This window comes from Centropristis striata, chromosome 5 (assembly GCF_030273125.1).
Source record: "Centropristis striata isolate RG_2023a ecotype Rhode Island chromosome 5, C.striata_1.0, whole genome shotgun sequence".
NCBI classification, from domain to species: domain Eukaryota; kingdom Metazoa; phylum Chordata; class Actinopteri; order Perciformes; family Serranidae; genus Centropristis; species Centropristis striata.
Genome location: NC_081521.1, coordinates 4,886,676 through 4,911,228, shown reverse-complemented (window position 1 = coordinate 4,911,228; position 24,553 = coordinate 4,886,676). Strand labels below are relative to the sequence as shown.

The following is a 24,553-nucleotide window of genomic DNA, read 5'->3' as shown; positions in this document are numbered from 1 at the left end:
AAGGTTCCTGATTTTTCTGCACTTCTACACAGAAAATGCAAACCGCCTGCGAACAGTTGGCTTTAAGTACATAGTATGAAAAAAACATCAGAATCCACTTATATGTTTCAAACCATTCATAAAATAACATGAAATGCAGCACCCAAAAGAAAAAGACAACAAAAATTAAACAAATATAAAGAAGATTGAATGGCTTATGCTTCGGTTGCTGCCATTGTCTGTTATGAACATTGTTGCCATGACCCAATTGCATTGTGAGAAATTCATGTCAATTCAGTGTTTGCATTCTTAAATATTTCACCTGCATGTTGTGTGCAATTCAAGTACAGTTTATTTCATACTAAAGCTGGAGATCCTGTAAAATCTACTAAATACTAAATACTATGGAATTTTGGGTACATGTCTACATATTGGCAGTTTAATGATTAAACTAATGTGTCTTATTTGAACCAATATTGGCAGTTTAATGATTAAACTAATGTGTTTTATTTGAACCAACCAGGATCCTGATGAGTCTGATTCCTCAGACTCAGCCTTCCAAAGCGCCCGCTCCCGTGAATCCCGTCACAGCACCAAGATTGGCAAAAAGGAGCGCAGGAATGCTGAGCAGGAGCGGCGGAGTGCCGAGGCCCGCCAGTCGGCTCCTCCACCCATGCCTGACCGCCTGTCTGCTGAAATTGATCCCCTCTCTGTTCAGATGGACCGTTTAAGCCTCTCATCTAGCCAGACCCCAAGTAGGACACCTAATCGCACGCCTAGCCGCACTCCGAGCCGCGCTCCGAGCCTTAACCAGGTGTGGATGAGCCGGGATGACCCCTACGTCCCTGCTGTCTACGAGGGCCCCCAGGGGGAGCCCTCCCCCACACCAGCACCTATACATCTGCTGGGTCAGTGCAACCCTCGGCAGGGGTACAACGCCAACGCTCACCCTCCAGCTCAGACTGCTGCCAATCAAGGGAAGAGGCCTGACTCCTGGGGGAAGGAGCAAGGCAACGCCAAGAGGACCCCTATGGCTGCACTGAGGGGCCACTCCTTCAATGAAAACTGGACCCACCACAGCCAGGATGAGTTCAGGCCCAACAAGCTGCGCACCCAGATGAGCTTCAATGAGATGTCTAGCCAGAACCAGGGCTTCTCTGACAAGAGGAGCATCAGCCTGCACGGGTTCCAGAGAGACGGCAGACCCCCGCTGACCAGGAGGAACCCCATCAATGCCATGAGCTTCAACGAGCCCCTCACTCCTCTAGAACAGACTCCTCGTGGATCCATGGATTCCCTCACTATGTCCAATGCTACAGGTACTAACAAGTGAATTATACAGTATGGCACAATAAGACAGTGGTTCTCAATCTGGGGGTTGGGACACCCAATGGGGTCGCAGGATAGTAAATGGTTTGCATTTTTTAGCACTTTTTTTGAGTTGGGGGGTCACAAACACCCCAACTTGATTTTTCTAGGGACACAAAAAGGTTGAGAACCACTAAAATAAGACGTATGCCAAATAATATGAAATTTGACATGTGATTTATTCTTTTAGCAGGTAACTCTCTGGACGGGGTCACTAAGCGCCAGGAGCATTTGTCTCGGTTCTCCATGCCCGACCTGAGTAAAGACTCTGGTGTGAATGTGTCTGAAAAGAGCAACATGGGCACCCTCAGCTCCTCAGTCCAGTTCCACAGCACAGAGTCCCTTTCCTCCTCTCGCCCCTACAACAATAACATGTACACTCCACTGAGAGTGGGCTACCCACTGCAGTACTGGGACGGCCCACAGCCGCTGGGCTTCGACGGCAAAGCTCGTGTCGGGGTCATGGGCAGCAGTGGAAACCTGCGGATGGCGCCCATGAGCGACAGGATGCCCCGCCGCCGCATCAGCGCACAGGAGTCTGTGTCGCAACAACAGCCGCCACAGCCAAGACGCCGCAAACACCACCGTGGAAACCATGGTAACGGGCAGCACCGCAGCGGGCGCCACCACAAACGCTCTCGCCGCTCCCGCTCTGACAACGCCCTGCACCTGGTGGCAGACCGGCCCGCTCAGATGGTCGAGCTGCCCTACCGCCGCGTCCAGGAGGATTACGATCGCTTCCCCTCTGGAAACGCTGCTCGGGAGTTGTTTGGTCTGGAGCCAGGCGGGTACCGACAGCAGCCCCAGCGGCCCTGCCCTCGCACCACTTCTGATCTCACCCTGCAGAATGCTGGCTGGCAACCTGTGGGGCTGGGGGGGCCGTGCTGGGGCGACGGGTACATGGAGGCCGCTGACCCCTGGTGCTCCAGCTGCTCCTCGTCCTCCGAGTCCGAGGCAGATGAGGGATATTTCCTGGGTGAACCGATCCCTCGGCCCGTGCAGCTTTGCTACATCAACAACGAGGAGCTGCGCCATCGCTACAGCCCCTCTGGGATAGCTGCCCATCACGGACCTCTGCACGGACCGATTCATGGCCAGCTGCACAACCGGCAGAGGAGGAAGAGCAAAAACTGCATAATTTCTTAGATATAGAGCAAAGAGATGGTGAGGGAAGAGCAGGAGAGTGAAAGAGATGAGAGAGAGAGAGAGAGAGAGAGAGAAAGAGAGAGAGAGAGAGAGAGAGAGAGAGAGAGAGAGAGATAAGGAGACCGTTAAAGCAACAGAGAGGTGGAACAGAGGGAGTGGGAAGGTGAGAGTGAGACAGCTGACAGTGAGAGTGAACAGAGTGTTTGTGTGTGTGTCTGTGTGTGTGTGTGTGTGTGTGTGTTGGGGTTGAAGAGAGAAAAGGCCTATTTTTTGTGCTTGTGAGCTTACACAACTCTACACTGTGTAGTGTTTGTGTACACCTACACAGAATGATCTAATCATAAGAGGAAGCTCAGCTGGCTTACACAACAGAAATGTTTACAATGATGGAGATCAACTCCTCCAATGGAACCAGGAAGCACCGATGAATTTGACCACCGAATATACCGCGGTCGAGGTAAATAACCTGATGTATGTGCGTGCGTGTCTGTGCGTGAGTCCATGTCCCAGAGAGATTGGACAATTCCTTTACAGTTTGAAAAAGGGAAGTGAAACTGGTCAAACTGCAGCGATCTGACTGTCCAAGCCCTGGGCAGTAAAACTTATTCTATGTGGACAAAAACCACAAATTGTGTTGGGATAGTGAAAGTTACGTGCTAGATTCCAAGCTATGTCATTGTTTACCTCAGTGGAATCCAAATGCTGCTGGAATATAGTGTTGGCTCGCTAGCCCTGTTATCACCTTGTACAAATAGTCTGTTGAACTTTGTGCTCTACATAGCCAGCTCTCCATGCTTTACCAAGGACAGAGCGCTGGACAGCCTCTGCTCCTTGACCATTCAGGCACAGTAACGTCAGGTATGGTCCCGTTTTCTCTTCTGCAACATGCTTTGTTTTTTGAGAGTTACCCTTAGATGATTAAGAATTATAATAATAATAATAGAAATAATAATAATAATGATGATGATGCTAACAATAACAATGCAAATAATAATTATGAGATTATTAAAGAATAATACCTGTTAAATGTATATATAGTAATAAACTTAATAAAGTAATGGATGTAGTAATGTAAATGTTCTGTACATATGGTCTTAAATATTTATATATTTTGTAACTAAAGAATCATTATTTGTATAACATGATGTAGAGATAGGGAGACTTGCATGTTGATTTGTTGTTGTTGTCTCATACTGAAAATAAAGTGTACTTCAATGAACGACCAGCAAGTTGTATTAAAAGTTGTTCTGATTGGTCAGCTTGAGGCATATTAACTGTGACCAAAATCCATTTCGAAGAGGGATCCGACTTTTTCAGTCCCAATAACGATACATTGACTTTGGTTATTGGCCGATACTAAATACGGATCCGATAGTGTAATTAATAAGCTGCATGCTGCTCTGTGTGTAGGGGATCATTCTTTTATGTGCAAGGCAACATCAGGTTTGACTTCGGGTGCTTTCACACCGGAGCTGTTTGGTCTGCTTGAAACAAACTCTGGTGCGTTTTGTCGGAAAAGTCAGTTTGGTTTTTGCTGATGTGAACGCTTAAATGGACTCTGGTGTGGACCAAAGAAACAAACTCTGATCCTCTAAAGCAGTAGTTCTCAACCTTTTTGAGTCACGACCCCCAATTTAACATGCATGTTGTCCGTGACCCCCACTCACTGAACACAATCTCACACGCACAGTTCAGATTACCCAAAAAAGAAACAAAATGAACAAATAAAGGAAACAAAATGACCAAATAAGACACGAATGGACCACAAAATGATCAAAAAAGACACAAATTGAGCAAAAAAGACACGAAATGACCAAAAAAAGACACAAAATGACCAAAGAAAAGACACAAAATGTCAAAAAAAAAGAAACAAAATGACCAAAAAAGACACAAATTGACCAGAAAATGAAAAAAAAAAAGACACAAAATGACCAAAAAAAAGACACAAAATTACAAAAAAAAGACACAAAATGACCAAAAAAGACACAAAATGACAAAAAAAACCCACAATGACCAAAAAAAGACATTAAGTGATCAAAAAGACTAAAACACATGAACACTTTAACACAGTGGAGACAGAGCTGACTTCCAAAATGATTTGGCGACCCCCAGAAATCATCTCGCGACCCCAATTGGGGTCCCGACCCCAAGGTTGAGAATAGCTGCTCTAAAGCAGTGGTTCTCAACCTTTTTGAGTCACGACCCCCAATTTAACATGCATGTTGTCCGCGACCCCTCTTCTTTTTGTCTGTTTATTTTTTCCGCTGTGCTCACTGAACAGAATGTCACGCACACAGTTCAGATCATACAAACGGATAATGAAGCAGAAAACCACTAAAACATCTCCCTGTCTGAAATTATGCAATTTAATATTAACCCATAAGAACCCACGGTGACACGGGTGTCACAAACATTTTATGTTCTAGTAATGTTCATGTATTTTTTCTCAAGTACAAACGTGTGTTTTTTTAGTGTTCTACAGCTGCAGTAGCTTATTGAGAAGCCGTCCAATAAGGCAGTGTTATTTGTATTTATTTATTCTCGATTTATTACTATTTTGTTACTTAAAAACAAATCTGAAATGGAATTTGTTGTCTAACAGCGCTATTAAAGTCACAATTTTGATACATGTTATGGAGATGAAAACAAAAAAGGCAGATGGTTATTTGTTTTTATTTATTATTGATTTAATATTATTTTGTTACTTAAAAACAAATCTAAAAAATAATTTATTGTTAAACAGCACTGTCAATTTCACAATTTTGATAAATGTTGTAGAGATGCAAAGAAAAAGGCAAATTTGTGTTTCTGTAAGTGGAAAAGGTGTCGAGTTTATTCATTTTAAAATAAGATATATCATAAGAACCACTTGGTCTGTGGTATATCCCCCATAATTTTCCTTTTTAAGGATTACTGGCTCTGGGTTGTTATGGGTTAATATTGTGCATTTACATTTTTTCCAAGATGATTTGGCGACCCCCAGAAATCATCTTGCGACCCCAACTGGGGTCGGGACCCCAAGGTTGAGAATGGCTGTGCTAAAGAACGGGGGTCTCCAGAGTTCAGTTCGCTGCAGGTGACAACGCAGTCCAAACCAAAGGAAGGAAGCAAACCAAAACAACACATTCTGGGGTAAATTGGGCAGAAATTTGAGAATCAACAGCAGGAACGGTAGTAGCAGAAAATATGGTCAAAGATCACAGAACACGCCCACAAAAACAACAAAGTCTTCAAATATTGAGTGACAGAATGGTGCATAATGGATTCAAGCCCACAGCAGATTAATGCTGCATAAAAGTGAAAAAGCTCCTCCAAAGGTGTTGGCTCTCCTTGGTCTATTTGACAATGCTTGGTGCGTTTCATAAAACACTGTGTGAAAGCAAAGCAAACCAAATGAAAAATGCAACAATGTTGCAAATTCACCACTTAATCACAGCAAGTCCACCAGACCACTTTTTAACATTGTGAAACTAAATTTGTTGTGTGCTCACTTCAAAACAACCGTTACTTTGTACACTGTACACTCCTTTTTCATGGCAGACATTTTGTCTCGACAGAGCAGTCAAAGCACAGGTGAAACAAATTTAATCAACACGGTGGCTCAGTTCCATCAGGTGTCCCAGTGAGCCAGCGTGCACAATATGAGGACCCTGAAACTGGCTCTCCTAAATGCAATGCAGTCCTTTTTAATTTCATCATTTACTTGCTACTTTTCCTGCCATGACGTGCCAAAATGTCTGCTGTGAAAAAGGCAGGAAGAGGAATACCATGCAAAGATAATACGATTTAAACTCCAGGAACCATGGATATCTGGACTAAATTTCAGGGAAATACCTCTATAAAGTTGTTATATTTCAGCTTGGACCAAATAGAGGGCTAGGCTTACTGACACAGCTCGTGATCTGATTGGCTATCGCAACTATCTATCAACTGTATTTGCCCGTTCACTTACAGTGCACAGACGCCCGCATTGTTGATTCTGAAGGCCCGGGCAGATTTCATACAGCCTGGCAACATAAGATAGCTGAATTCTGATTGGATAAAAACTCTAACCTAAAAACAACAGCACTGGAAGGAGCATAATATGACATGAGGAGAATATTAATACTTTTAGATATTTAGGGAAAGAAAACTAAAAATTAAATTAACCTTTATCATAATTAAATCATTTCATTTAAATCAATAAATCATTATGATCATGATTTCTGGTTATGATAGGCCAGCAGAGAAGGCCTTGCTGGCCCTGACGGCCCACCACTGGATAAAGATATAAATACAGTCTTAAATAAATAATAATAAATCAGTCAGTGTCTTTCCAGAGTAGCAGTTTTAACTTCTGTTGGTGCATTTAGTACCAAAATGTAAAAAACAAATGGTTTATAAGTTTGTACCCTGGATTGCAGTATTTGCAGGCGAACTAGAACTCCTCATGATGAGTAAACTGAACCGGATGTGTGAAGTATGGTTTGTGTTCCTCAATCAGCTCATTATCTTTGTTTTTTCTTTGCTTCAGTTTCTTGTTAATTATCTGCTGACATTTACACAGATATCGATATTTCCATGATAAACCAATATTGGCAGTGTGACGATCCGTCTGACTTAAGGTCAAACATCAGAAGAACTTAAACATCAATGTTTGGCCCACTCACCTACTGACCCATTCATGTATTTACTGCCATGACTTGATTTGTTTTGCTCATATAGCCACAAATAAATCACTGGATATGTTTTGAACCATATTTTAATATGCAGTAACCGAAATCAAAGCAAGTGATAATAAATTAAGCATGTCAGTTTGATGTCAAAATACATTTTCGACTTCTTCATTAGGACATATAAAGCAACAAAACAATTATTAGTATTTTCTTTCATCATAAGAAATAAATTCTCAAAACTAGAAACCGTATAAAATTTCCAAATCGTAATCACAGTTTACTTTGATTTTTTTTTCACCAGTGCTGCTCAACATAAGGCGAGCACAGAGGGGGGGGGACTTTGTCCAGGCAGCAGATAAAAATGTACAAACTTATCACTTCTACTTGCAAAAATAAACAGCAAAAGCAATGTTCAATCACATGAATTCAAATTCTCATTTAGCAGTAGGATCAATGCTAGGAAGACTGTGTGTCTCTGATTAGTGAGACGGCTCCCTGGAGTCATATTCCTCTATAAATTTCTCCATGCCCTCCACACATCGCTTGCCGATGTCCCTGAGGTTCTCTTGCAGCGCGGACTGGATTGGGCGCTCCAGGGTCGGATCCTTTGCTATCAGCATCTTTGCCACAAGGCCAAACATTTCACATTCCTGATAGTACACCTGTAAGAGACAAACACACACGTCTGAGCTCTCGGGGGCAAATGGGATGAAGGGGCGACGAGTGACAGTGAGAATAGACGAACAGAAGAGAAAGTGTTGCAGGGAAACAAATTAGCCGAGTGAGAAGTCTTGTCATGCGTCTCCAATTACCACTGAATGCATTAACGATCTGTGCAAACGCTCACATGCAGACTGTTCGCAAGTATTGTGCGTGCCTGTATGCAGAGTTTTGTGGACATTTTTGCATCAGCTACCTGTTGCCAGACTGCCTTTTCTTGCAATGCCTCTGTAATCCTGCAACCATGGAGATATGAAAAGCAAGAGGCTGTCTTTTCTGTCAAGTGGGTGGAAAACACACACACACAGGCATACACTCTCTCACACAAACACACCGCCGATGAGCAGAGCATCATGTGATGTCTGTCACATTGGAGACAGCATTACGGCACGTGTCGGAGCCTGTTGTCATAAAGGTGAGCTGAGATAAACGGCTTCTTTTTGCATTTTTTTTGCTTGATTTATAAAACTAAAATGCCATCAATCATGTTAAAACGACAAATAAGACCTTCTTTGTCTGGCTCAGCAAAGTGGAGACAATAATGACACTCAAGTTGCCTCAGGCTCAGCATTTCAGAATTAATGTTTAGACGACTGAAAACAAATCTTTTTTTCTTGTCTCATGTCTCCTGGCGCTTTCCAAGATCTCTTCCTCTGTCACTCTCTCTAATCCCAGCTTCTCTTATCTCTCCTCTTCCTCTATCTGTTTATAACCCTTCTCCCAAGGTGTGTGTTTATGTAATGACACTCCTCTACCTCATCTATCTCCTTCCTCTTCTGTTGAATGGCTCTGTCTCGTAGCGCCGTCTGGCTCGCAGTTGAAGGGAGCTCCCGGTCTCTGCTTCGTTCTCTTTCTTTGCTTTTACTCCCCCTGTGATCTCTTTCCCTGCTTTGGTTCCTGTCGCTCTTAGAATCCTGCAACAGAAAACCAGATCAGAGTTGGACCTTAGTACAGTTGGCCAAAAACACGGGTGCAACCACTGATGGTGACTGAGCTGCTAATCGCCTGAGGTGAAGTTCCAAATGTCAGCTATTAACACAGAGGAGAGAGAATAATACATGCTGGAGCTGTTCAGACTGCATAGTATTCAATGGCAAAACATTAACATTAAAAAAGAGTTTTTAAGTAACAAGTAAGGAATAGTAAACTGTTATTACTTCCTTATAAGTCATAGTGAATAAAAGTTTTATACAGTGCAGGAATGGATTCTATTAATGATTTCTAAGGCCTTTACACAACAGAGGCAGGATGAAGAAATAGCACACTCAAAAAATGCTAATTATGCATATACACTACTGGTCAAAAGTTTTAGAACACACCAACTTTTCCAGAATTTAATTGAAAATGATGCAGTTTAATGTCTCAGTGTACTCTGAAATGAATGCACATTTGCAACATTTAAAATTCTTTATTGAGCATGATAGTGTTTTGAAAGTAAAAAAATGATTCAAAATCACATTTGATGTTGGACTACAAGACTAAAAAAAGACACAAAATCACCAAAAAAAGACACAAAATGACAAAAAAAAGACACCAAAAGACACAAAATGACTAAAAAAAGACACAAAATTACCAAAAAAAGACACAAAATGACAAAAAAAGACACCAAAAGACACAAAATGACTAAAAAAAGACACAAAATTACCAAAAAAAGACACAAAATAGCCCAAGACTCCATAGAGTTAAGTTGTTAATCAACTTCTTGTTCCCTGAAAAAAGGCCTACTTGTATAATTCTGAAATGTAAATTATTTTTCAGTTTTGGTTAACCTTACCTTTTTTTATTTACCTCTGGCAGTTCACCACTTACCTTTGTACCCTTTCAAGCTGTTCATTTGACTTGAACTGCTTGAATTTCAATAAAAAAAATGGGGAAATTGGGGTGTTCTAAAACTTTTGACCGGTAGTGTATGTCACATCAAAACTATTCATACTGGCAGTGAAGTAAATATACAACAGTTGCAACGCTTAAAAAGGTTCAAATCTATTCAAGCAGGCCTCTGCTACCAGCTACTGGGATTCTATTGACCCAGAGCAGTGTCTGGCCATCTGTCTGAGGTAAGATGTGGTAAAGCCAAAGCTGCTGTAAGTTATTTTATTAAGGTTCTTTTAGCAAAATGCTCGGAGTGAATTATAGCTCCCTGTGGTAGACGGTTACCCACTATTAATGTGTGTAGGGCTTTTATTGTGAAAGGTATAGGAATGGAAGGAGTGGATCTGGTATAGGGCTAACAGAAAGAAGTCAAGTTTGCCGTCTTGGTTCGGACTCCAGAGCCGCCGTATTATTGTTTTAATCCTCATAACGCTTTACTCCACACTTTAGTGCATTCTTTGAAAATGTCCGTTTCACTCAATATGATTGGCTAGCGATGCCAAAGCTAAAAAAAAAATCTTGTTCTGTAAAAAATGACAGCTTTCTGTGAACATGATGTATAATAAAATAATTGGCATGTCAATAAAAATATGTTGACATGGTTCTTTGTGGCTAGCTCCTACACAATAGCCAAATTGATTTACTGGGTTTGAACAATTCTTTGGAATGTTACTGAAATCGCATATGGACTACTGCCAATTTGTTATGTATGTGTATTATGTGGCCACCCTAAATTAAGTATTGTAGTGCTGCAGTGATTTCCCACAAATCGTATCCTACCGGCCGAAAATTATTGGTTGGTACAGATCCTTGCAAAAAATAACACCATGATCATCTTTTACCTGCTTGTTTAGGTTTAATGGCTAAAAACTTTATTAAACATAGTGTACATAGTGAAGAATTCAGCAGCTAAATAGCAATATATTTCCCCTCAGGAGTAGGTGGAGACCAAAAACAGAGCTAAAAGAAGACAAAATATTGGACCTAAAATAATTAGGCTGTCAGAAACTCGGCTCCAAACAAACGTTAATGTTGCTCTGTGTCTGCTTGATGTGTAAATAGGCAACTGTTTGTCAACAAGTTTTCCATATTAATTTAAAAGGTGATAACATGCCGGCGTTGTCTTTACAGCTCATTTACACTGCTCCAAAAAAAGGTTTTCACAGATTTAATGACTCGCTTGCCTACTCACCTTCTAATAAGAATAATTCATAAATGTTAAAAAATCATTAATTTAGGTTTATTACTTCCTAATTAGCCATCAATATGAATTAAAGCACTGACTGAAAAGACAGAAAGTAACACCAGAGAAGGATGTCTCACAACATGGCAGCCCTAATAGCTACTAATATAAAAAGCACACATAAAATATTTATAAAATATGGTAGCACCATAAAACAATAATGCTGCAAATGAGAAAGTTACTTTCCCTGCTTATATTAAATATAGTCTTATTTGCATAATATGAATTATGGTAGTACTATAAATCAAAATTGTTCAAATTGTTTTAACTGTAGCCTAATAATTCATACTGAATAATATTTATCAATGTTACTGTTGTTTTTATTTAAGTGCAGCATTAAGTTGTATCACTGACTAAGATGCTGAGAAGACTTAGTTGTTTTAAGCTGTAAAGTGTTAATAAAACAGACTGCGCCTTAAGGTAAGCCGATGTTATCAACAGCTCACATTTATTTCACTGATTAGATTATTAAAACACTGAAAACGAGCCAGGCATTCTTGGATTCCTCTTCCCTTCTTCACTTTTACTTCACTGCAGCAGTGACCAGCGGTGATTCATCATGTGCTGCTCTGCTCCTCGCTGTGTTTAGGTCAGCCAAGAAATTTATGCGATCATTTGATTTCAGCTCTTATCTGCAGCACCTGTGCTGTTTGCATTATAGCCGAGTCATTCCCTGCCACGAGCTTGTGTATATATAATATCACTTGTTAGGGGATGAATGGATTAGTCAGTGAACAGAAGAATAATCTGTGATATTTTCATTTTCATGTAACAATAACATTGAACATTATCTTGTTCCAGCTTATCCAATGTGCGGATTTCTCTGTTTCATATCATTTTGACTTTATCTTTGGGGTTTGGACTGTTGGTTGAACAAAAATGTTTCAGTATTTTCTGGCTTTTTTCCCCCCAAATGGACTCATACGAGCTATGAGCTAAAAGAGATCCAAAGATAAATAACTGAATCATCAGCGGTAATAAAAATAACCGATAATTACTTATTTTTACTAAGCTTTATCAGGCTGTATATTGCACCGAATGGGAAATAGCATTTCATCTAAATTGCTTTCATCTTGAAATGATCTTATTTGCTCATTAGGATAAAATTGTCAGAAGCTCTTATAAATCCTATCACAATAATAGACTGTGCTGCCCTACATCAAATTGGTATTTTGGGAGGAAGCAAGGTAATTTAGCATCTTTCTTCCTTTGGAATTAACAAAATGGAAAATCAGAAAGTAAGGGGGGAGCAGAGCAGGTTTTCTGCCTATGAACTTACAATGAACTTCATGTCCTTGTCTCTGCTGGAAGAGGATCTGGAGAAGGAAGGTCTGGTAGCTGGAAAAGAGACAAACCACACAGTCACCACAAGAGCACAACAAGGGAGAGTATCGAGGCCCTTTCTTTTTCTATTGACCACAAGTACAAGCACCTACAGCATCTATAGGCGTCTCTTAGACCACCGCTGTTGCTTTCTCAGCCTCCTGTTAGAAGTATGTTTCAGGCTCTAGCAATAAGCAGAATCTGCTGTTATTTGATAATTTCACCTTGTAATATTGTACTGCAGTATTCCCGTGTGAAGAAATAATTTTGTTATGGCTCATTATATACTGCTGGCTAGTCTCTCCCTGGCTCTCCCTCTCTCTCTCACTCTCATATACACACAAATCAGCGATGAGTCACCATCATCGCACCATCACTCAGGCACACAAAAAACCTGTTCCACACTCACACATACACAAACACACACCTCCACAGTGCTGCAGTGTGCGCACAGATACAGTGCCTGGGTGCAAGAGAAGATAAAAACATACAGTACCAGCAGCTCAGTCTTTAAAAACAACACAACATTCCACTTTATACAGCAAAAAGATCAACAAAAACATTCACAGTTTGTGTTAAAAGCAAGGAAACATGGTTGTAACAAATTTCAAAACCCTCCTGTTTCCTTCCAGACTCTTCCCACTGACAAATGATGAGCCAATTCTCAAGAATCTGTTCAATCTACCTGTAACTAAATTGCACAGTTTACCTGCTGAGGCGTATAATGTTTAATGCATGGACTACTGCATCATATCAATACGTAATCTATCTTTGGAGTCCAGGAAAAGCTTCTTAGTGGTCACCATTATGTAACACTGGTTTGTTGCTACCAGAGTGTGACTACCTACCAACCACCAGATGCCACGATGAGCAAATGCCCTCCAAATATTTGTAATGCAAAGTGCCCATGAAAATGTGCATGCGTGTTTGCCACTGCTTGCTTATACTGCCACCCAATGGTCATTTAATAAAGTGCACAATAATACTGTATAGCAGGGGTGGGCAACCTTTACTAACTAAAGAGCCACTGTTGGCCAAAAAAAAGAGAAAATCGCAGAATGGAGCCACAAACCTTATATTGAACCTAAAATGAAAATTAAACAGCCTAATAAGTCTAAATTAGCCTACCAACATTATTAATAGTCATATTGAGCATTTATTAATATGATTTTCAAAACTAGTCTATCTAGGGGAACTCAAAACTAAACTCAAAGTTGGCAAAATTTTGACTTTCGTAAGCTATGAAGCACATTTTAGTTGACTTAAATGTCTGTAATATGCTGTAAAAAAGGCTATAAACTTTTACAATTGAGGAATACAAATAGCTTTTGGTCTACACCATTGATAAATTAACATTTTAATGTAAAAATATGTATATAATTTTTTTTGTCTCAGCCATGGGGAGCCCCTGCAGGCGGCCTAAAGAGCCACATGAGGCTCTGGAGCCACAGGTTGACCACCCCTGCTGTATAGCTTGTAAAGTACATTATTTAAAAATACTGTATATTCATGTACAGCAGGTGATATGAATATGTTTTATTTGTTATTTTGGGGGTGGGTGTGTGTGGTTTATTGGTTCATGTAAGGACATTTTCTTCATGTTTGGGTTGTATTTATCATGTGTATATGTGCTTCTGTTTGACACTTTATTATAGGATAAGTATCTGATGTTTCAATTTAATCAGCACCACACATCTACACTGTCCTTACTTATATAACAATAAATAATTGCTATATTAAATGGAATTGCCATCAATAAATTATCAATTTCCATTCTTATTTGAAATATGTTTACATCCAAATATCATCATCTCAATTTAAATACATGGGCACGAAGCGATTACGAGGCTGGGCGATACGGCCAGAATCTTTCCTCACGATAAAGGTAATTTCATATCTCCATAATGATACATAACACTGTAGCATGTTTTCTGTTTTCTGGTAATTCAATAAATACATAGAACATATAAAATAAAGCCTATCTCCCCAAAAATAAACTCTATGGTTCATAGCTTCACTTCAAGGATCAGAGCGTAAAAAATGTACCATAACACAGTTCAACTGCTGTTTTTTTGACACTGCGATAAAAAGATTTCTAGATCTAGATCTCTAAAAGAATAGGGGGCATTTCTGGGGATTTGCTTTCTACTTTCTTGCTGAGAGTTGGATTAGAAGATTGATAACGCTCTTATGTTCAATAAACAAATACGAAGCTATAGTCATCGGCTGGTTAGCTTAGCATAAAGACTATAAACAGAGGGAAACTGCTAGCCTGGCTTTGTCTAACATTAAAATAAAAAAGCCTATCAGGATATTTAAAGCTCACCAATCAACATGTTATAGCTTGTTATCTTATTTCTTGGCTGGGTGTAGTCCCTTCCTGTAGGGACAGGTGGTTGTCTGGCACCTCCACTCTTCTGAAAAGGCTTTCCACAAGATATGGAAGCCTGGCTGCAGGGATTTGCTCCCATTCAGCCACAAGATAGGGGGAAAATCACTATCACACAGCTGACAGTGCACTTATGACACGATTTTCCTAATAACTAATGCATTTACAATCTCTGTGTGTGGATGATACTGCAGGTAAGTAGCTGTTTTTGCAGGCAGTGTGGAGTTATGTGAGATGAGTTAATTTTGATCGTCATGAACCAAAGGAGAAATAATACCACAGTATTTTCACTTTTCACTTTTTTTTAGCAAGTGTAGAAAATCATATTCTAAGTCTATTTTAGAGCAGACATTTTGACATGTCACAGCTGGAAAAACACAGTTGTTCCTAAAACAATTGCAGATGGAGAAATTATTATACTGATCAAATATTCTTGCAATACTTTTATTGTCTGAACCACTACACTCAACTCTAAGGACTACAGTCTTTACAATTTAATTGACTGCTTTAAAACTCTTACAGCCTGGTTTGAACTTTCATCGGTCTAAAGTCCTGCAGCCTCACAGGTTGCGCAACACCACAGGGAAACATCATCTTCAAAACAAACACACACAGCTGATGTTTTACAGCAACAGTTCTTACACATTTGTTATATTTTATGCTCTTGTGCATCAGAAATGGTGCTTTAAAAACCCAGATTGTAAAAACCCAGCTGTCACACTGTGTGAGCTCACATTTGTGCAAGTATTTGCATTGATTGTGTTTGTGATTAGAGGTGAATAAAGAGGCCTATAAAAAAATCTCGCACTGGGGCTTGTCTTTACAAGCCAACGATCATTAGAGCGATTGTGCAGACACAGCGAACACAAAGAATAGCTGAGGGCATCATAGTCATTACCAAATATGTTGGATGGGGCAAGGGTTGCATTGGGATTAGCTAGGGATGCACGATATTATCGCCATGTTATTGGTATCGGCCGATATTGGTTTAAAAATCAGCCAACACGCCGATGTCCGCCGATATAATAAACTGATTAAATAATGTGGTGCTGCTTACTTGATTAAATGCACAACATCGGCGCCTATGTCTGTCATATGCAGTGGTGGAAGAAGTATTCAGATCCTGTACTTAAGTAAAAGTACTAATACAACACTATGAAATTACTCCACTACAAGTAAAAGTCCTGCGTTCAAAACTTACTTAAGTAAAAGTACAAAAGTATCAGCATCAAAATGTACTTAAAGTATCAAAAGTAAAAGTACTTGTTATGCCGAATGGACCCACTCAGATTGTTTTATATATTCTAAATATATTATTACATTATTTGTATTGATGATTTTATGTAAGCAGGGTTTTAATTTTGTAAAGATATGGCTCATTTAAGTACTTAATATACTGTTATAAGATTTGATTAAATAAAAAAAGTCTAATCACCTTAAATTGATCATATGTTTTATGTTGAATCTTGACCTGAAAAGTAACTAAAGCTGCCAGCTAAATGTAGCGAAGTTAAAAGTACAATATTTGCCTCAAAATGTAGTGGAGTAGAAGTATATATTTAGAGAAAATAGAAACACTCAAGTAAAGTACAAGTACCTCAAAATTGTACTTAAGTACAGTACTTGAGTAAATGTACTTAGTTACGTTCCACCACTGGTCATATGTTCTGAATTTTTTATTGTTTGCACATCACCTCTCTGTTGCACCTTCAGCACATGTTTACTTATCATGTCAATTGTGAAATTGGCCAAATTTGCCCTGATTGTGGGTATTATTGTTATTGATTATCTCAGGGAGAGCATCATCCAAGTTTTAAGTAGGATGTAGCTTTTTGTATTTTATTTGAAAGCAGTCAAAAATAAATATGCAGTTTTAAGCATCAAGTATTTTTCTTATTTTGCACAAGGAATTAATATTACATAACAAATGTGATAAGAATATGCTCCACAATACTGTATGCTAATTCCACTAAAGAAGAGAGATGGAGATCTCTGCAATTAGTTGTGTGGGAAAAAATATCGGTATCAGCAATCGGCTAAATGAGTTGCAAAAAAATTGGGTAACACTTTACAATAACCAACTAAATAATGTTTATAGATGGTTTATAAACCAATAATTAACATTTACAAAGTGCTATACATATTTAATCTTAAAAAAATGTTTCTCAAAGGTACGAATAATTTCAAAAATCATTAACATACTTAATATGGTCTAAATGTTAAAATGAGTGCAACTATAACTGTTAATAAACTATTAATTATAATTTAATTGTTTGTTAATGGTAAAGTAACTATAAACTTACATTAATATACCATCTATTTGCCATTTATAAATGATTTAGTTAGTTAAACATTAATAAATTATGTATTTATCATTCTAAATGGCCTATATACGGTTTATAAATGACGATTAAACATTAATAATCTGTTTACCATTTATAAATGATGGTTATTGTAAAGTGTTACCAAAAATTGGCATATCGGATATCGGCAAGAAATCCAATATTGGATTAGCCCTTTGTCAAAGTCTCTTTATAAGTGTTTAAAGGAGGTGAAAAGAGGTGTTTTGCTGCAGACATAAACTTACTGTTTGATTTCGAAGGTGAACCTCCATCAGTGCTCTCTCTCTTCTCGTACCGCTCCTTCTCCTTCTCCTTCTCCCGCTCTCTCTCCCTCAATGCGATGTGGTGAAATTTTGACGGGAAATGATCTCTCCGGTGGAAGTAGCCCCGGGGGTTGAAGTGGTGGTACTTATGGTGGGCAAAGCCAGGTTTGTAGAATGAGTGGTCGTCCCTTGGGAAGCTGCATCATTTGAGAATAAAAAAGCTTTCAGGAGAGCCAGAATCGCCCTTTACCTCATGATTTGCACGTAACTCAGCAAAATTGTTGTGATTAACCCATTTAATCCCACCGGTCAGAATAGTGACAGTTAAAATATTTCTTAGTTATAAGGCTCTGTTCCTGCAGAATATGTCAAACAAAGCTGCCCTGAGCCAATGGAGGTTCTCCTCCTACCATCACTTTGGAAATGCCCAAAAGTACATTACATTACATGTCATTTAGCAGACGCTTTTGTCCAAAGCAACTTACAATAAGTGCATTCAACCTGATGGTACTAGACATAGACCATAGGAATCAAGTAAGTACATAACTTTAAGAGCTAACTGTCATTGCTAAGAAGTGCTATATGTTAAAGAAGAAAAGAAGAGAAAAGAATAAGAGTTTTTTTTTTTTTTTTTTAGTATATCTGTTAGGTGACCATGACTTAACCGAGGTATTAAAATGTAAAAGTAAAAATGGTACGTCTGTTACAATAAAGTAACAATGTTGAGTTAGACCGATAACTGCTTTTTTTTGTTTGCTCTATGTATTGTCCTCTCAGTATTCATATTGGTATAGTTGTATATTTGATAATGCAGACCAAAGTCACACTAGAATGTTATTCTAGTGGCAATGTTGGAGACTACCAGTAACAGAATTCTACATTTGTTAATAACTGGAAGGGGAAATATAATATTTTATGACTGAATAGGAGAAATATGTTAATGTAGTCAAAATTACTTTATTTATCCCCGAGGGGAAATCCAGTTAGTCTGGTAACTCTGGAAGAATGAGACATCCTGATGGGACATGAAACACATTTTTTAACTTTTTTTCCCCATGAAAATCTTTTAATGGTTGATTATTTCAAAGGAGTACTAATGAAACATGATTTGGATATTTTTCATGTCTGGGAAAACTTTGGGATTAAATGGGTTAAGACAAAATAGACTCTCGACCTCTCAGTCTTACCGAGGTTTGTAGAACCCGCCTGGAAACTTTGGTTTGTAAGATTTGGAGAGCCACGCTCTGGGCCTGGATGGACTCCTCACTCTTCTGATCACTCTACTCTTATCCTGCACCGACACAGGTAAACAGGTTTATCACACTGTGGTGTTTTACAAAGAGAGCACAGTGCTCATCCAATCTAAAAAACTCATTTTGAGACGTGACATCTGAGCACAGGATGTACCTGTGTGGGAGACGCAGCGCTGTCAGTGGGCCTCTTGTCGACAGACTCATCGCTGTGTTCCCTGTGCCGCGACATGGAGCCCTGAGGAAATAAAACACCATGTTAATCACAGTTATTATGGTGCTGGAGTACAGGCAGTATACCATTATTACAGCTGAAACAATTAGTTGATAAGAAAAATAACCGGATACTATTTTAATGATTAATTAATCGTGTTTTTTTTAATGCAAAAATATCAAATATTCCAATGTTCCATCTTCTCAAATGTGATGATTTCTTAGTTAACTGTTGCATAAGACAAAGAAAAAGTTTTAGCTTAGAGATGAAAGACATATTGGGTTGATAATGAGACAATTAAAGTATTCCCATATCCATTAGTTTAATATGCATTAAAGTCTACTAGGTGCCTTTTGTGGTTTTATTTTTATATTAAGCATTTAATACATTGACGTGTCTGATTTTGACAGATTATATCAAAGATAGATGTTGTGTTAACAATAGTGATGTCAGTTAGACTTGGTTAATCAGTTATGGAATATTAAATCATTCACCTTTGCTCACTACACTACATTTAGTCTTTCTTACCCTCAGGTGTGTATAAACTACAGGTTACAGTCTTTTCTTTTAAAATACAGAAGATACTGAATTAATGGTGATCTTATTGGAATCTGCTATGAAAAGCAGATCATTTTTCGATCATCTGTATTGCCTTGGACTCTGGGAGAATGTGGTGGACATTTTCCACAATTTGTAGACTTTTTATGGACTAAACAAATAATATATAAAAATAATGTGCAGATGAATTTCATGATGAAAAAACACTAGTTATACCTCAATGTATTAAACAAACAATGCTGCAACTGTATCTGTCTGTGTGTGTGTGTGTGTGTGTGTGTGTGTGTGTGTGTGTGTGTGTGTGTGTGTGTGTGTGCTATATACATAAAAGGTGTTGCTTTTTACTATTATGCGGGGCAGAGGTATCGTTACACTGGAATGTATAATTTTCTTGGGTTGACATAGTAACCTCAGGGCATAAATTAATACAAAGACATATGTGAAAGCGTCTTACTTTGCTACATGTGTAAAACAGCTGTTTTTTTCTGCACAATTGTGTGTTTTAAGTGTTTTTTTTTCTCTGGTGTCACATACCTCTGTTCAGGAGGAAAACATTTTAACAGCAAGGTTAAAGTCTTTTCTTTTAAAATACAGAAGATACTGAATTAATGGCTATCTTATTGGAATCTGCTATGAAAAGCAGATCATTTTTTCAATCATCTGTATTGTCTTGGACTCTGGGAGAATGTGGTGGACATTTTCCACAATTTTTAGACATTTTATGGACTAAACAAATAATATATAAAAATAATGTGCAGATGAATTTCATGATGAAAAAACACTAGTTATACCTTAATGTATTAAACAAACAATGCTGCAACTGTATCTGTCTGTCTGTGTGTGTGTGTGTGTGTGTGTGTGTGTGTGTGTGCGCTATATACATAAAATACTTGCTTAAGTCACAAAGGCATTTTCAAAAAGTTGCCTAAATCATTTATTTCTCTGAAGCCATAAGAACCCAGACCTAGTTATCCATAAAGGAAAGTTATGGGGGATATATCACAGACCAAGTGAACCACATAGAACACATTTATGATGGGGGTTTTTGAGTCTTTTTTTTGGTCATTTTGTGTGTTTTTAAAGTAATTTTGTGGTTTTTTGTTGTTGTAATTTTGTGTCTTTTTTAAGTAATTTCGGGGGTTTTTTCTGTCAATTTGTGTCTTTTTTGTCATTTTATGTCTTTTTTAAGTAATTTAGTTTTTTTTCTGTCATTTTGTGTCTTTTTTTAGTAATTTTGTGTCTTTTTTTCTGTAATTTTGTGTCTTTTTTTGTAATTTTGTGTCTTTTTTAAGTAATTTATTTTTTTTCTGTCATTTTGTGTCTTTTTTTTGTTGTTGCAATTTTGGTCATTTTAATACTGCCCCATTTTAATACTGCTACAGCGGCCCCCAGGTAATTTGAGTTTGAGACCCCTGTTCAAGAAGATTTAAAGTGTTTGTTACACGGGTGTCACCGTGGGTTCTTATGGGTTAAATTACATAATTTACACACAGTGGTATTACTATGCCAATAGCCATCCTTTGTTACATCCTTTTTGAGCGAAATTATCAACAAATGTCATATGTTACACTTTTGGTAAAGTTTTTTGTGTTTCCTGCAAAACTTGAAAAAACATTTAACAGGGTGACGACATACAATGAATTTGCTGTTATATTGGTGCATAAGAACAAAATACTAAGAATATAAATAGAGATTAAGACAAGTAGCCTACTCTGAGTCAAAAACAGCCATATAAATAGACAATAACAATAGGAAAAGTCAACATGAAACATAAATATAAACAGTAGAAACAACATGTACGATGTGTGATGTGATGTTATGGTGTTTGTTTATTGTGTCTCAGTGGTGCCCTCCTGTGCTTATAATGACATTTGTATTTCCTGTGGAGTTATTTAAATAAACTATCATGACTGTATTAGACTTTTTCAAAGGAAACAGCTTTGCCATTTTGCGCCACAAAAAAATCACTCAAAACGTCATTTCCTGGCCCCTTTACATCTGGAAAAAAAATTGCTACTTTTAGGTGAGTAAACTTTCATTTTTGATAGTTTGATACACTTAGACTGTTGAAGACACTAATTTCAATGGGTCGCATTCAGACAAGAAACCAGTTAAAAAAAGTTCATTTTATAATGTTTTTAAATTTAAAATGTTATGTATTGTACCATATTGAAGCTACTGAATCTTTTACACATGTTTATTAAAAAAGTTATGTGAAAATTAATTTAAAAAAAAAACCCTTTCTTTTTCACTTGTGCATGTTATGGTAGAATGCTGCCTATGGGCAACAAACCCCAAAAACTAAAAAAAAAATAAAAATAAAAATAAAAATAAAATTCCTTCAGATTATGTTAATTTAGTCTATTTTAAGAAAAAAAATAAAGACACTAACAATAGGAAAAGTCAACATGAAACATAAATATAAACAGTAGAAACAATATGTACGATGTGTGATGTGATGTTATGGTGTTTATTGTGTCTCAGTGGTGCCCTCCTGTGCTTATAATGACATTTGTATTTCCTGTGGAGTTATTTAAATAAACTATCATGACTGTATTATGTATTATATGCAGGCGTATTATGAGAATGTTGTCCTGTTCTGGCCCGTTGTTACTGACTCAGCTCTTTCTTAGAAAGATTGAAAGTAAAAGTGTAGTTTGGGGGAACAGAGGGAGTTTACAGCGGAGCAGACTGATATCACTCTGTGACAACATGACGCACTTGAACCAACTGTCAACATTGTGGCAACTCTCAGGAAATGTTTTTACCTTGTTCTGCGGTGTTTCCTGCGGCCGTGCAAGATCCATTTCTGCCTGTTTCTGACTTACTTTCTGTCTGAAGACTCCGACAAAACCAGGAAGCGCGTGCGAGCTATCAAACTAATCTCTGCGTTACATCTGGAAACTGAAACATGTGTCTCCTCGCGGTTGGTTTCCTGACAAGTTTTTAAAAAGCTTTACCTTGTGGCTGAATGTCTCACATTGTCGACAAACGACAAACTGCGTTTTCTCTGGTTTCCGCTGGAAAATAACGCAAATGTAAGTCTTACTTCCCCTTTCAGCAGCCGCCCAATCAGCTTCAGACTGCGGTCATAAAGCTTATCAAAAACGAAACGGACTGAAGCCTCCTCTGCTGAAACACGCAGGCGCACTGCACTTCATGTGCTGTCACACCTGTTTACACCTTTATTTTACATGCAGGCTGCGCGTGACCGGCTGTATATGAGTGAGCTTTACCTAGTGATGGCGCACTTTAAAGCCCAGTGGGAGAAGTGTTGGAAAGTGTTTTTTCTTCCTGCCTGTCTGTAAATATTTTATTAAGTCTGTAGGGCCTATATTTTGCTGTTTCTCTACTATTTTCATACATCGTCACCCTGTTAAAATAAACAAATAACTTTTTTTTTCAATTTTTGCAGGAAACACAAAAAAAATTTCACCAAAAATGTAACATATGACATTTATTATCTCACGTGTATATGGACCATATTTATTTTTCACTGCTGCAATTCAAAAGTGTGCACCTTATGTCCTTATGTCTGTTTGTATATTATTTGTATATTATTATTTCTGAGACATTGTCTCTCACACTGACTTGGTGATTGTTTATTAATCTCATTGTACTCCGGTACAGTGACAATAAAAGTGATTCTGATTCTGATTCTGATTCTTATTGATCATTTCACTCAAAAAGGATGTAACAAAGGATGGCTATTGGCATAGTAATAACACTGGTGTAAATTATGTAACTTAAGAGAAATAAATGACTTGGGCAATTTTTTGAACATGCCTTTGTGACTTAAGCAAGATATGGTAACACTTTATTTAGAAGGTGCACATTGTTGAATGTAAAACTACTGCATTTAAAACCTTACTTAAGTTAAATCATCTAAGTGTTATTATCAACATTTACTTACAATATAAAAATAGGAACTTATGCTGGAAAGTGCTCCTTAGTGTTACATACATAATGTCATATGTTTGTCATATGTTGCACCACTTACCTCAAATGGATGGGTGATAATATTTAATGTGTGTAAGTGGAGATTTCTAGCTCAGTGAAAGAGAAAAACACTACAGGTGAATAGGGTAAACATTTTTTAACTAATACATATCATCTTGAAACTTCCCCAGTTGATTATGTACAATTAATTTTTGCTTTAAGATATTCCTGAAATTGGAAATTGTTTAAATAGGCAAATGAGGCATTATTATCCCCACAGGCTATTAGATGTATGGAGAGTGTCTATAAAGACTAACTAAAGTACGTCTGGCCTATATGGTAGACTCGTTTTTCGGAACAGGGACCTGGTTACTCAAGATAAGACCTACTTCATTTAGTCTTTATGGACAGGCCCAGACCTTGCTATGTTTTTTGGCACTTTGAGCACCACAAGCTAAGGGCCATATAGTTCCATTACATTTGGCACTCTCAACACTCTGCAGCACACTCCTAAACAATCTAGAGTGATAAATAGCACTACAGGTAAGAGGAAAAGTGTATTTCTTTAATTTAGGGGTGAACTATCTAAGTGGGAATGCAAAAACCATGAACACAGGTGGAAACATGGCTTCAGTTACAGTGACATAACTTCTTCTTTTTTCCACATTTGAGGAATGACACGGTAAGTACAAAGAATAGTTGAGGCCAACGTGTACTGACATCTCTACCAGAGGTTTAGAGTTCCTCTCTCCACCCACTGTCTCCACCCATTACACTTCCTACTTCCCTGAGAGAGAGAGAGAGAGAGAGAGAGAGAGAGAGAGAGAGAGAGAGAGAGAGAGTTATTAAAGCCCGACACTAAGATGACTTGGAGCGGTGTGGACCTGTTCTCCTTCTCTCCAGGCTTAAATCATTCTGTTGAGACCCGTTTGAAAAAGGTAATCCTGAATCAACATACTGAAGCTGTTGATTCTGTGTGTGTTGAGACTGTTCTGCTGTTGGTGTTTGGGGTTAGGAACTTGTTGGAGCAGGTTTTCTTTCTTGTCAGGTTGGTTTTCTTTACTAATTGTGCCGTGTGAATGTGTGCCTGTGCTTCTCAGGTGTTGCTTTTTACTATTATGCGGGGCAGAGGTATCGTTACACTGGAATGTATAATTTTCTTGGGTTGACATAGTAACCTCAGGGCATAAATTAATGCAAAGACATATGTGAAAGAATCTTACTTTGCTACATGTGTAAAGCAGCAGTTTTTTTCTGCACAATTGTGTGTTTTAAGTGTTTTTTTTTCTCTG

At 38.2% G+C, this 24,553-nt stretch overlaps 2 protein-coding genes across 4 annotated transcripts in view; one reads left to right on the top strand and one right to left on the bottom strand.

The window, feature by feature from the left end:
- LOC131971693 (prickle-like protein 2) overlaps positions 1-2,595 on the top strand; it is a 57,061-nt gene extending 54,466 nt beyond the window's left edge. For 2 of the 3 annotated variants that reach the window (XM_059333248.1, XM_059333249.1), the window contains exons 8-9: positions 503-1,298; positions 1,538-2,594. In XM_059333248.1, coding sequence (XP_059189231.1) covers positions 503-1,298; positions 1,538-2,493 — 1,752 coding nt within the window. In that variant the 3' untranslated portion in view covers positions 2,494-2,594. Of the gene's footprint in view, positions 1-502; positions 1,299-1,537 lie in introns of all 3 variants that reach the window. The other variant, XM_059333250.1, reaches the window with a different exon arrangement.
- Positions 2,596-7,217: 4,622 nt separating this feature from the next.
- LOC131972275 (periphilin-1) lies at positions 7,218-22,448 on the bottom strand. The gene is made up of 7 exons (XM_059334080.1): positions 22,091-22,448; positions 18,708-18,788; positions 18,488-18,591; positions 17,283-17,497; positions 12,263-12,321; positions 8,624-8,782; positions 7,218-7,810 (listed from the first exon to the last, which is right to left on the bottom strand). The coding sequence occupies exons 1-7, from the start codon at positions 22,127-22,129 to the stop codon at positions 7,628-7,630; spliced, it is 840 nt and encodes a 279-aa protein (XP_059190063.1). The 5' UTR covers positions 22,130-22,448; the 3' UTR covers positions 7,218-7,627.
- Positions 22,449-24,553: the final 2,105 nt, after the last annotated feature.